Raw genomic sequence first — 12,714 nt, 5'->3', positions numbered from 1 at the left:
TAACTTCAGATTTATTTAAAATAATTTATTGATTGCTTTATTTTTGAAATTATTATCGCATATATTTTTTTATTATTGTATTTTTTTTTCTGTTTTTAAAAATTTATGTGATGTAAAGTTATTTTAAAAAATAAAATTTAAAAATTATGTAACTTATATATATTAACTTTAGAAAAAAAGTACCGGGTCGGGTCAATTTCGGCAAAATGGAGTGATGTCCACGAGAAGATCGACCCGACCCGACCCGACCCGACCATAGCGCTCTTCTAAGGATGCCAGGTCCTGGTTCTCGCCGTCCAGGCGCTGCTCCGCTTGGTTTTCATTTGGTTGCTCCCCAGCATCCTAGCTATTCTTTTTTCGCTCCTTCAATCGTTCTGTACCGAAGGAGAGATTCAGCGGATCACATTCTCTACTCCGCCTCCATTTTCAAAACCCTAATTCTGATTCTCGAACCTGTGGATCTATCCGTTTCTTTACTCTACGCCGCCGCCATCACGATCTGCAACCGGGAAATATGGTTCGTCATTTCGAACTTCTTTCGTTTAACCTGTTATTCTTGATAGAAAGTTTGTATATGGACGATTTGGGTTTAAGGAAAACCACTCGGTACACGATCTATTCTGTGTTTTATCAGTCCTGCCCTCTTAATGATAGAAGGCAACCATTGCATTATGTCGTTTTAGGTTATAGTTTGATGAGGTTTGTGTTAATGCTGTGGACTAACTACCTTTTGTTATTGTTTTGTTTTTTAATTACGCGTTTATTGCGATGGTTGCAGCCTCTCCGATTGGAAATCAAGGTATTCTTTATTTCCATCCTGATGAATATTTTAGTTTTTTTGAAATTAATTTTAGTAATGCAAAATTGGTTGCTCTTGATGGTTTGTGCCGGAACAGAGGAAACTTGCGCAGAGGTCTGAAAGAGTGAAATCGGTGGACTTGCATCCTACAGAGCCATGGTAAGATAAATTATTCCGATAATTTGTTTACTTTACTTACTAGCAAATTCTGTCGGGATACAACTTAGCAACATATGAGGATTTTATTCGTGAAGCTTTTGTTAAATTTTCTTATCCCTGATATGTCTCCTACAGGATTCTTGCAAGTCTTTACTCTGGAAGTGTGTGCATTTGGAATTATCAGTCACAGGTACGTAATAATTGTTAGATTTTTTCCCCCATTTTTTATTCTTTTGATTGCCTGCCTTCGTGTATTTGGGAAGGAGTTCTTCAACACCAATTACAGTAGTATTTGCTAGTTTTTGAATTGTGTGCATGCAATTCAGATATGCTTAGTTGCTGCATTTAGTACTTCAATTTACCTGCTACATTTTCTTTGACGGATTAATTGTGGTTCCGATCAATGTTGTTTCAGACAATGGTGAAATCTTTTGAAGTATCTGAATTGCCAGGTATGTACATATTTCACATGGTAGGCTTCCTTTTGGTATTCCAACACTTATACTTAGATTATCCTTTCATTTTTCAGTGCGATCAGCAAAGTTCATAGCACGCAAGCAGTGGGTTGTGTCCGGAGCAGATGATATGCTCATTCGTGTGTACAACTACAACACAATGGACAAGGCTAAAGTGTTTGAGGCGCACACAGATTATATTAGGTGTGTGGCTGTCCATCCAACATTGCCTTATCTGCTGTCATCATCAGATGACATGTTGATCAAGCTTTGGGATTGGGATAAAGGATGGACATGTACTCAGATTTTTGAAGGACACTCCCACTATGTTATGCAAGTAACTTTTAATCCGAAGGATACTAATACTTTTGCAAGTGCTTCCCTTGATCGCACAATAAAGGTTTCTTATATGCTAAATTTAATTACCATTCGTTTTGATATATATATATATATATATATTTCTATGGAACTTATTACTGTCATCCCTCCCCTTCTCCCATTATTCTTTTAGATTTGGAACCTTGGTTCGCCAGATCCAAATTTTACTTTGGATGCTCATTTGAAGGGAGTGAATTGTGTTGATTACTTTACCGGCGGTGATAAGCCATATTTAATCACTGGTTCTGATGATCACACTGCAAAGGTTGCCTTGATTCATGACTTTCAAGCTATTTTCATTTTCTCCCTTGAGTTTTTGATAATGAATTTTGGGAATAGGTATGGGATTATCAAACTAAGAGTTGCGTCCAAACTCTAGAAGGTCATACGCACAATGTATCGGCCGTCAGTTTCCATCCCGAGCTTCCAATAATAATAACTGGATCTGAGGATGGAACTCTTCGGATATGGCATGCTACCACTTATAGGTAAAGCTCAACATATTAGTTAATTATGCTATATTATTTAATGATTTGGTAAGATGGTTAAAGTTTTATTAGCAATAGTTTTTTCAAACTTATCCATGCTTGTTGAAGCTGCCTTGCCATGCTATCCATTTAATTGATATTATAATTTTGATACTCTAAATCTCTTTATATGAAGCTTTCTTCTTATTCATATGCATGTTTATTTATGATTGCTAGACTTTAAAACTAAGTCTTGTTTGGAGGATGCTTTTTTATTTTATTACAACTTTATCGATTTGCAGCAATTATAATTGCAGTTGTATTTTTAATCATTTACTGACTTTATCTTCCAATTCAATCTATTTATTTTAATTGTTGAATTTCTAATCTCTCGCTTTCCTTCCCCTTATGAATTTGATGTCACATGTAAAAGGTGTACCCAAGCTAGTTTAGGATTGCATTAAACTTTGAGCATCTTGTTTGTTAGGGTATTGATGCATTTGTAGTATTATGCTTATTCTGTGAATTGACACCTCTATCATAATTTCAAGCTTACTATATATGAAATATCATATAATGCTTATTTTTTGCCTTTTTGTTGTTGCAAACTTTATTTATTATCGGGCCAATTTGATATATTTTCAATTCATTTTTATTTGTGCTACATCGATAAGAGCATGAAGAGCTAACATGAAAGAGCATATCAACTTAGCTTGAAGCAGCTTTATATTAAAATAATTTTATTTTTTTTGGCTTTATAGGCTTGAGAATACGCTAAATTATGGTCTCGAGCGAGTTTGGGCTTTAGGATGCATGAAAGGCTCAAGAAGGTAAGCAAAGATTTTCAACCATACTTTCATATGACAATTTAACACAATTATTTTATTCCTAATTACAATTTAGCATAAATTAATAATGATGATGATGCAATATTTTACTCCTGAATTTGGGGAGAACTTTGAGTTATTAATATTAGTCTATTCATTACTAAATTTTGGTGGATTTATGTGTAAAATATTTTGTCAGCTTGCTTTGTTGTTGAGACTTAATAATCTAAGCTTTCTCCATTGATGGCTTATTCGAGTATTCATATGCATCTCTCTATGTTTATTTTCGGTCCAACTCTTCTATAGGGTTGTAATTGGATATGATGAAGGAACTATAATGATAAAGCTTGGGCGCGAAGTGCCAGCTGCCAGCATGGACAATAGTGGAAAAATTATATGGGCAAAGCATAATGAGATTCAAACAGTGAATATCAAGACAGTCGGATCAGACATTGAGGTATTATTTTAGTCAATCATACTCTTTTTTATGTTATTGTGGAGATATGAAGATTACTTGAACCTCTCAGATAAATGACGGTGAAAGATTGCCCTTGGCTGTGAAAGAGTTGGGAAGCTGTGATATTTATCCTCAAGTAAGTATGCTCCCTTGAAGATGCATCAAGCATTACTATTATGATGGCATCCTAGATTTTTGCATTGGCCTTGCAAATTGGTCATTGAAACTTTCGATGCTGATGGTTGGAGCCCTACTGGTTTATGTTCGTATTTGGGCAGTCTTGGGAGTGGGCTTGCAATACCAATGGTTTGATTCAGTTCTTAGTTTTAATTATGTGAATAAAAATAAAAAATGGGTATATCCCCATAGATATTCTTCTTTATGCCCTCTTTGTTGACATACTAATGATTTAAAGCAATTTCATTCAACAATTGTTCAACAAGTAGAACCTTTAACAATATGTTTTCCCTATCTAATACAAAATCAACTATTTGTCTTCATTATTTTAGATTAGGACATCCATCTTTTGATGTCGTAAAAAATATGCATCCATAATTTTTTTATAAGTTGAAAAATGATTTTTTTTCATTGTGAAACTTGTGAGTTGGTCAACATAAATGAGTTTCTTTCTCAAACAAAAATGAGAGATGCCATACTCCCTTCTACCTTATTCATAGTGATATCGGGGGACCTTAAAAAATTACTAATATTTCAGGGGTCTGATGGTTTGTATTCTTCATTGACGACTGAACTCAAGTCTCTTGGATCTTTCTCTTAAAAAACAAATCCGATCTTACCACTATCATCTCCATTTTTCACACCATGATCCATAACCAATTCGGGGTAAAAATAAAGAAATTTTGTTCCAGCAATACCAAAGATTACTTTAATCAAATTCTATCATCCTTTTAAAAAGAAAGTATCATTCATGAGCTTCTTGGATTCACACCCCACAACAAAACGAAATTATAGAAAGAAAAAATGGCCACCTTCTTAGCATTGCCTATGCACTTCTATTCTACCACAATATATCCAAATCTTACTAGGGAGAAGCCCTTCTGACTGCATATCTCATAAACCGACCACCTTCAAAAACCTTAAGACTAAAAGTACCAATGGATATCCTGCCATCTTTTTATCCAGAAATTTAAACCCATAATAACCTCACACCTAAAATCTTTGGGTGCACTGTCTTTGTTCACATTCATAGTCAAAATAGTGGAAAATTAAATTTAAGAGCATTCAAGTGTATATTTGTTGGATATTCATCCACGTAGAGAGGTTATAAGTATTATGATGTAGAACGGAGGGGGTTCGGCCAAAAGAGGGGAAAAAGGGAAGGCGTCCACATACGTTGAATGTGTCCACATACAATGAATGTGTCCACATACGATGCATGTGGACTTAAGAAATTTCCAAACTTGAATTACTAAGATAAGGAAAGTGGAGTTATGATAGGTCTTTAATTAAATTCAAATTGGGAGAATTAAGGAAAGCCTCCTAATATAATTCATCCTATTTTAATAAAGAATTTCAAATTCAAATTAATTTAAATTTGAATTTAAAAACTTTCCAAACTTAAGATGCATCTAATAATGAATGCCTTCAATAATCAATTTGAAAAGTTGAGGGAAAGAGGAAATAGGAAGGGGGATAGGGCCGACGGCTAGCATGATTATGGGTGATTGATATGAGGGGTTAAAGGTGGCTATATTTAGAATCTTAAAATAGAAATGTGGATTTAAATCAACTCCTATGTAAAATTCAAAATTGCATGATTTGAAGGACTTCCCTAAAATAGTTTTCCTTATTTAGGAAGTAAAATTGATGCGGACATCCAACCGTCCATGCTAATCCGAGGAGGAGCTGAAGATCGATGACCGAGATCACTTTATTTTATTTTCGTTTATTAAGTGTATTTTAATTTAGTTTTGCAATTTCCCTTTTTACCTTCTTGTCTTATGTAAGCCCAAGGGGCGAATGTGTCTTTTAATTTCTCTTGAGGCCTATATATAGAGGTCCCTTCTCTTGTATTTGGATGATGGATTATTAATAAAAAAAATTTGCGTTTTGCACTTGAGTTCTTTGGGAAGAACGTTAGTGAAATCCCTTTGGGAGGGAGTCGGAGTTTCCACCAGCCGCAGGATGGGTTCAGACTCGTGGCGTGAAGTCCCTTGGAGAAGGGCAACGTAGTACCCGTCAGCCGCAGGATGTGTCCGGGCTCACGGTTGTATCTTTGATATTTTGTTTATTTGCTTTTGTTCCTTCTTATTACTCTTCGTCGTTATCTTCATCTTCTTCCTCCCCCCATCTCCGTTTGGCCGCCGGATTTCTAGCCTCACCCGAAACCCCATCTTTTCCCCTCATGACGGTAATCTCAATATCTTCATGGATTTCCATAATTCACCCTACGAGAAATTAGAAAGGATTGATTCAAATTTGAAATTCAAATTTTGAATTTCAATTCTTTCCAAATTTGGAAATTCTTATTTAGGAAAGTGTTATGCATGATTCAAATTTAAATTCAAAGAAGTTTGGATCTAGTCATAACCTTCATAATACATTTTTCTTCTTTGGAAGCTCCCCAAACATTGCCCAAATCCCCTCCCTCTCTCTCTGCATGCCGCCGGTCACCATGTGAGTTTTCTCCCATTAATGCCCCAATTAAAGCATTGATGGCCTCTTAATTTGAAATCAATTTTCAAATTAAGCTCCCCCCAATTTCAATCAAAACTGAAATTAAATTCAGATTTTGAAAATTTTTAAATTCAAATCAATGAGCCTTAAATCCCCACATTAATTGCTCCTTGGTTCTTGCTTGGGATCACTCTTTTATTACAAATGATAATTTTAATTTGGATTACTTTGTTCAAATTGCTCTCTATAATTTCCTAAAGTAACTCCATCGCATGTACGTTTCACATCACCCCCCTCATGCCCCACCTCTTGATTTCCTTCCTTATTAATTCCCTTGCCTTGCTCTACTAATTAATTCCCTAATCTAAGGCGATTAACATCAGGAATTAACTCCCTACCCTTTATCTTTGGAAAGATTTCCCAATTTCAGGAACCAGAATTTACATGAGCTCCTAGCCAATTTATTTCCTAAAACCTGATTTCAGGATTAGGAAATAAATTCATAATCCTCCTAACACCACATACGGCCTGGCCCATTGCTGGAATTCCTCTAAAATCTTTCCCACCTCTTAGATCTTTCCAAAACGCCTCCCGTTACTTTGGGAATTAATCTCCACCATAATTTCCTGCTGGCCAAAACTTTCCCTGACCCGTATACTTTACTCCCCTCCACAGATCTCTTACCAAACTCCTTTGGACATTGAGTATTCTGCCTTCTAAGACTGCAGCCATAGAATTCCAGCAACGTTTATTGTTTCCCAGCAACTTGGCGCTTCAAAACTGCTGTTGCTCTGAAAATTCCTGCAAAGGATCCTCTCCCTAGCAGAGCCTCCTACCCGTTCTACATAAAAAATTCAAATTCAATTGAATATGAATTTAAATAATTTCCAAAATTAAAGGGAGCTAATTTAGGAAAAGATTTGAATGCTAGATTTTGAATCTTGGAGCCAATGGATGGATGATGGCTGGTGACTTTGGGAAGGGGATTGGGCCGGCGGTTCAGTGTCTTTTGGCCTAGGGTTTGGGTGGAGTTTTCGGCCAATAGGAGAGAGAGATGGTAAAGTGGCGGTTAGGAAAATAAGGAGAATAATAAAAAAGAAGAAGAAAAAACTGCGAGCCTTGGACTCTTCCGAAGACTAACAGGTGATACGTTGCCCTACTCCAAGGGATTTCAAGTCACGAGCCTGGACCCATCATGCGGCTGGTGAAAACTTTGATTCCGTCTCGTAAGAATCTCACTAACGTCCTCCCAAAAGAACACAAGTGCAGAACATAAATTTTTATTATAATTCCATCATACCTAATACAAGAGAATGAGCTTCTATATATATGCTTCAAAAGAAACTAAAAGTTAAATTTGTCCCTTGGGCTTACATAAGACAAGACTCTTAAATAAAAAGGATAAAAAAGGAAAAAATGTCAAATTGAATCAAAATACAACTAATAAACTAAAATAAAATGGAGTGATCTCGGCCGTCAATCGTCGACTCTTCCTTTGAATATCATCCATCGTCAGATGTCCGCATCATTCTCTCGGGGTGGAAAAGAGCTCGACTTCGTTGAGTTCGCATCTCGGGCAACCATGCTCTGATATCAAACTGATGTAGAATGGGAGGGGGGGGGTGTCATGTAAACTTTTAAATTTCAAATTAATTGAAGGAGGGGTGTAATTAAAGCTTGCCTATTCAATAGTCTTAAATTGAGGGAGAGAATTTTATTCAAATCCAATTTGGAATTGAATTGAAATTGATATAAAGACTTTCCTAAAATAGATCAATTAATTTAGGAAATTATTTGAATTTCAAATTGTGGTGGATTTGAATTCAAAACTTTTTCAAGATAATCATTAATCTAATTTTGGAAAGAAATTTAAAGAGGGTATGAGTATGGGGCCGGCCAAAAGAGAGAGGGGGGACAAGGGGTGTCTAGGTTCAATGTATTTTGACTAGGGATTAATTAATCAATCAATTTCAGAATTGATTAATTAATTAAATGAAAGAGGTTTCAAAACATAAGTTAATTAATGAGGATGGATTTGAAATTCAAATTATATTAATTTGAATTTAAAATCTTTCCAAATTAATAACAACTTAAATAAGGAAAGATGGGTTTTTTTTTTTCGAGGGAAGTGGGGCTAGGAAAGGAGGTGGTTGGCGGGTGGGTGGAGCCATTGTGGATTTTGGCCAAGGGGAGGGAGGAGGAAGGGAGGGGTTGGTGTAGGCCGATGGTGTGGAGGTGATGGGGGTGAGAGGATCGGCTCTTTGGTGGAGGGCTTGAGGAGGTGGTGGTTTAGGAAAATAAGAAAAAACAAAACAAAGAAAAAAAGAGAGAGAATCGCGAGCCTTAGACTCTTCCGAAGAATGACGGGTGATAAGATGCCCTTCACCAAGGGACTTCACGCCACGAGCTCGGACCCATCCAGCGGCTAGTGGAAATCACAATTCCCTCCATAGGGATTCCCACTAACGTCCTCCCAAAGAACAAAAGTGCAGAACAAAGATCTTTTCTTAATAATCCATCACGCTAATACAAGAGCAAGGGCCTTTATATATATAGGCCTCAAAATAAAAGAAATTAAAAAAAGAAAGACAACTTTACCCCTTGAGCTTACATAAGACAAAACTCTTAAATGCGGGTAAAAACGAGAAATGCAAAATTAGATCAAAATACAATTAATAAACTAAAAAAAGGAGTGATCTCGGTTGTTGATCATCATCTCTTCCATTGAGTAACGTTCACCGTCGGATGTTCGCATCATATTATCAACTCTCCACCAAGAAAACTCTTGTATCTATTGACTCACTTTTGACGAATAAAAATTTCATTTCATTAAACTTGATCTTCAGGGGGAGGCTGAAATAGAGAAAGATGAGAAAAACGAGCTTACACCTCTTGATCTTCGAGCTCCACTTCAAACTGATTCACTTAAACTTGAAACCAAAGTTAGGGATATTGAGGGCAAAGCTATTAGGGATATAGCATGAGATTTGAAAAGGTATATTTCAGATTTATTAATCCAAACTATGTTTCAGAATAGATCTAAGAATCTGAACCGTCTCCCGAAATTGAGGTAAAAAGAAGATCACCTAAAAAACCTCCTTTGTACCCCATAACCAACTTTGTATCATTTTATAATTTCTCACATTCAAAACAAAAATTTTCTGGTTATGCTAAATGACATTCATATTCCAATTATATTTATGAGACCTTATCTGATGAAAATTGAAAATGTGTTATGAAAGATGAAATATAGGCCTTTGAGAAGAACCATAGCTGGGAGATCATCGACCTACCAGTAGGAAAAGACTAGTCAGCTGCAAATGCATATTCTCTATTAAATACAAAGCCGATTGTATACTGGAAAGGTACAAGACAAGATTGGTAGCGAAAGGGTGTACTTAGATGTTTGTCATTGACTACTAGAAAACTTTTGCACCTATGTCTAAGATGAACACCGTTAAGATCATGCTTTCCCTAACAGCTAATTATAAATGACATTTGGAACAACTGATTGTCAAAAATGCATTCCTACATGGGGACTTGGAGAAAGAAATATTTATGGAGATTCCACCATGATTCAAAAAGAATTTTGTGGGTGACAAAGTGTGTAGGTTAAAAAAGGCTTTATATGGGCTTAAGCAGTCACTGAGAGCTTGGTTTGGAAGATTCTCAAAGGTTATGTTACTCAATGGATATCGACAGAGCCAAATGGACCACACACTATTCTTCAAGTACTCAGACTTAGGGGAGCCACAACTTTGTTAGATTATGTGGTGATATCATCTTGATTGAGAATGATAAAAAAAGGAGAAATTGATTCTATGGAAACATTTTGTCAAGAAATTTCACATGCAAGCTATAAGAACATAAATAGATAGATTGAAATATTTGCTAGGAATTGAAGTGGCCAATCTACTAGAGGAATCTTTATTTCATAACATAAATAGATTATTGATCTTCTTAAAGAAACAAATAAACTAGCTTGTAAACTGGCACCAACATCAATATAATCAAATCTCAAATTTGGGGATGCGAAAGAGGATCCAAACATATAGATAAGGGAGCTTACCAGAGACCTGTGGGGAAATTGATCTACCTTTTTCACATCAGACCAGATATTGCCTTTGCTTTAAGCATGGTTAGCCAGTTCATGCATGATTCAAAGTAGACTCACATGCAAGCTATAGATAGAATATTGCATTATATCAAGGGAAATCCAGGAAATGAGATTCTCTTCAGAAGAAAATGTGGAATAACCCCAGAAGCTTTTACTAATGCAGATTACACAGGATCATCAGTAGATAGACAATCTATCTCTGGATACTTCACATTCCTTGGAGGAAACCAAGTTACATAGAGGAGCAATAAACATAATATAGTGGCAAGGTTTAGTGTAGAGGTAGAGTTTAGAGCTATGGTCTTAGGTATATGTGAGCTACTTTGGATCAAGATGATTCTAAAAGACTTAAGGATCAAGTTGGAAGGATCCATGAAGCTACACTGTGACAACAAATCAATAATCAGTATAGCTCACAATCCAGTTCAACATGACAAGACTAAGCACATGATAGTGGACAAACATTTCTTAAAGAAGAAATTGGACAGTGGACTTATTTGTATTTATTATGTCTCATAAAAAAACTAGCTTGCAGACATTCTTACCAAGGGACTTGATAACCCTACCTTTATGGGACTGCTTACCGAGTTGAGAACGACAGATTTGTATTCTCTAGCTTGAAAGGAGTGTCAAATATCGTCCCAACCATCCCAGCTGTCCCTTCCCTCTTGATCCTATGGCCAGTATGGGGATTCGTGGGAGGTTCAGTTGGAGCACGCCAATCTCGTTCCATATTTGGGTGGCTAATTATGAAGGATTATATTAGTACAATTATGTATTATTTTGTAAATATTTTGTTTTCTTATTAAGATATCTTTTATAGATCTATAAATATGGATAGTTTTGTGTAATAAAGAATAATTTTCCCTCTCCAATTCTCTGAATTTAACAAAAATGTTATTTGGTGATTTGCATAGCAATGATTAACCTATGATCACAAATTCTCCTTCGTACCTTATAACTCAGTACTTTTTTTTTTAAATTTTCTCCTACACATGGCCTTCCTTACAAATATTAGCTGTGATATCATTAAATTTTCATAAATCATATTTTAGATGTTATAAAAAACAAGAATTGAAAGGATGACATTAGAGAAGAGATGAATGCCTTGGAACAAAATTACACATTAGGGATCATTGAGCTAACAAGAGAGAAAATACCTATAAGATACAAATGAGTTATTTCATTAAAATATCAAGCAGATAAGAGCCTGGAGCGGTATAAAGCAAGGTTAGTGGCAGAATGATATACTCAATCATAAGGAGTAGACAACCGAGAGACCTTTGCTCTTGTTGGTAAAATGAATGCAATTCACCTTCTAATTTCTCTGACTGACGGCCTATGCCAAAGATGCTTTCTTAAATGGGGATGTTAACAAAGATGTTTATATAGATACTCAAGCACGAATTAACAATTATTTCATTGAAAATAAGTTGTGCATATTGAAAAAAGGCACTTTATGATCTTAAGTGATTCCCAAGAGAATTGTGACATATTTAATAAAGTCATATATGGAGTGTGCTATAAATAAAGACGAGAAAAGGACCAAAATGGTCATTTGACTCTTTATGAAATAAGGACCAGAATAGTCCCCAACTATATATAAAAGACTATTTTGGTCCCTCAATTCTTTAAAGAGGAACAAAATATTCCTACTATGGGACTATTTTGATTCTTTTTTAAAGATTTGAGAGATTAAAATGATCTTTTAATATAGTTGAAGATCATTTTGGTACTTCATAAAAAGTTAAGAGATCATTTTGATCATTTCAAATAAAGCTAATGAGATCATACACTAATAAATATTCTATTGAAGAAAAAATTTCAATTTTGATTATATATATTGATGTATTAAAAGATTCATATTATGATTGTTCGATAAATTTTATGCTAGCTGTCAACTACCTAATACAATCTTCTATTTTCTCATCCAAGGTTTGGGACTGACAACGACAATGTTAAATGTAACAAACCTATAGATCGAACATAGAACCTCTAGTTCTTGAGACCAAAGCCCCTATGTGTAGGGAATAATGGAGGAAAAAAGATTCATGTAGCAAAACCCACATAGTGGGATAAAGGCTTGAGTTTATTGTTGTTGTTGTTGTATTATATATATTGATGATATAATTGTTATAGGTGAAAGGGATTATGCTGAAAAAAACTTGCCATCAAATTTGAAATCAAAGAACTTAACAAACTCATACTTCATGGGTATAAAAATTGTTTGGCATAAAAAAGAAAATGATGTTATGGATTTTTTTATATAAAAAAAATGATTGATTACAAAACTATGTAAAACTCTAAATGAACCAGCTAAAAAACTTGTCACAAATGAAGAGGGAACTGAAGTTGCATTGGACAACATTAAAGATTTGTTGGAAAGTTACTCTATCTATCTTGCACTCGTCAGACATT

The 12,714-nt window shown here is 35.2% G+C and overlaps 1 protein-coding gene across 6 annotated transcripts in view; it reads left to right on the top strand.

The window, feature by feature from the left end:
• Positions 1 to 289: 289 nt before the first annotated feature.
• Positions 290 to 12,714, top strand: part of LOC110107091 (coatomer subunit beta'-1) — a 50,373-nt gene continuing 37,948 nt past the window's right edge. For 4 of the 6 annotated variants that reach the window (XM_020837240.2, XM_028699828.1, XM_020837239.2 and 1 more), the window contains exons 1-11: positions 291 to 517; positions 779 to 799; positions 897 to 958; positions 1,094 to 1,148; positions 1,374 to 1,410; positions 1,488 to 1,813; positions 1,925 to 2,056; positions 2,131 to 2,279; positions 3,020 to 3,088; positions 3,392 to 3,542; positions 3,613 to 3,678. In XM_020837240.2, coding sequence (XP_020692899.1) covers positions 515 to 517; positions 779 to 799; positions 897 to 958; positions 1,094 to 1,148; positions 1,374 to 1,410; positions 1,488 to 1,813; positions 1,925 to 2,056; positions 2,131 to 2,279; positions 3,020 to 3,088; positions 3,392 to 3,542; positions 3,613 to 3,678 — 1,071 coding nt within the window. In that variant the 5' untranslated portion in view covers positions 291 to 514. Of the gene's footprint in view, positions 518 to 778; positions 800 to 896; positions 959 to 1,093; positions 1,149 to 1,373; positions 1,411 to 1,487; positions 1,814 to 1,924; positions 2,057 to 2,130; positions 2,280 to 3,019; positions 3,089 to 3,391; positions 3,543 to 3,612; positions 3,679 to 12,714 lie in introns of all 6 variants that reach the window. The other 2 variants (XM_028699829.1, XM_020837246.2) reach the window with 1 other exon arrangement.

This window comes from Dendrobium catenatum, unplaced genomic scaffold (genome assembly GCF_001605985.2).
Source record: "Dendrobium catenatum unplaced genomic scaffold, ASM160598v2 fragScaff_scaffold_1398, whole genome shotgun sequence".
NCBI classification, from domain to species: domain Eukaryota; kingdom Viridiplantae; phylum Streptophyta; class Magnoliopsida; order Asparagales; family Orchidaceae; genus Dendrobium; species Dendrobium catenatum.
The sequence above is the reverse complement of the archived record's forward strand: the minus strand, read 5'-3'. Positions and strand labels throughout refer to the sequence as shown.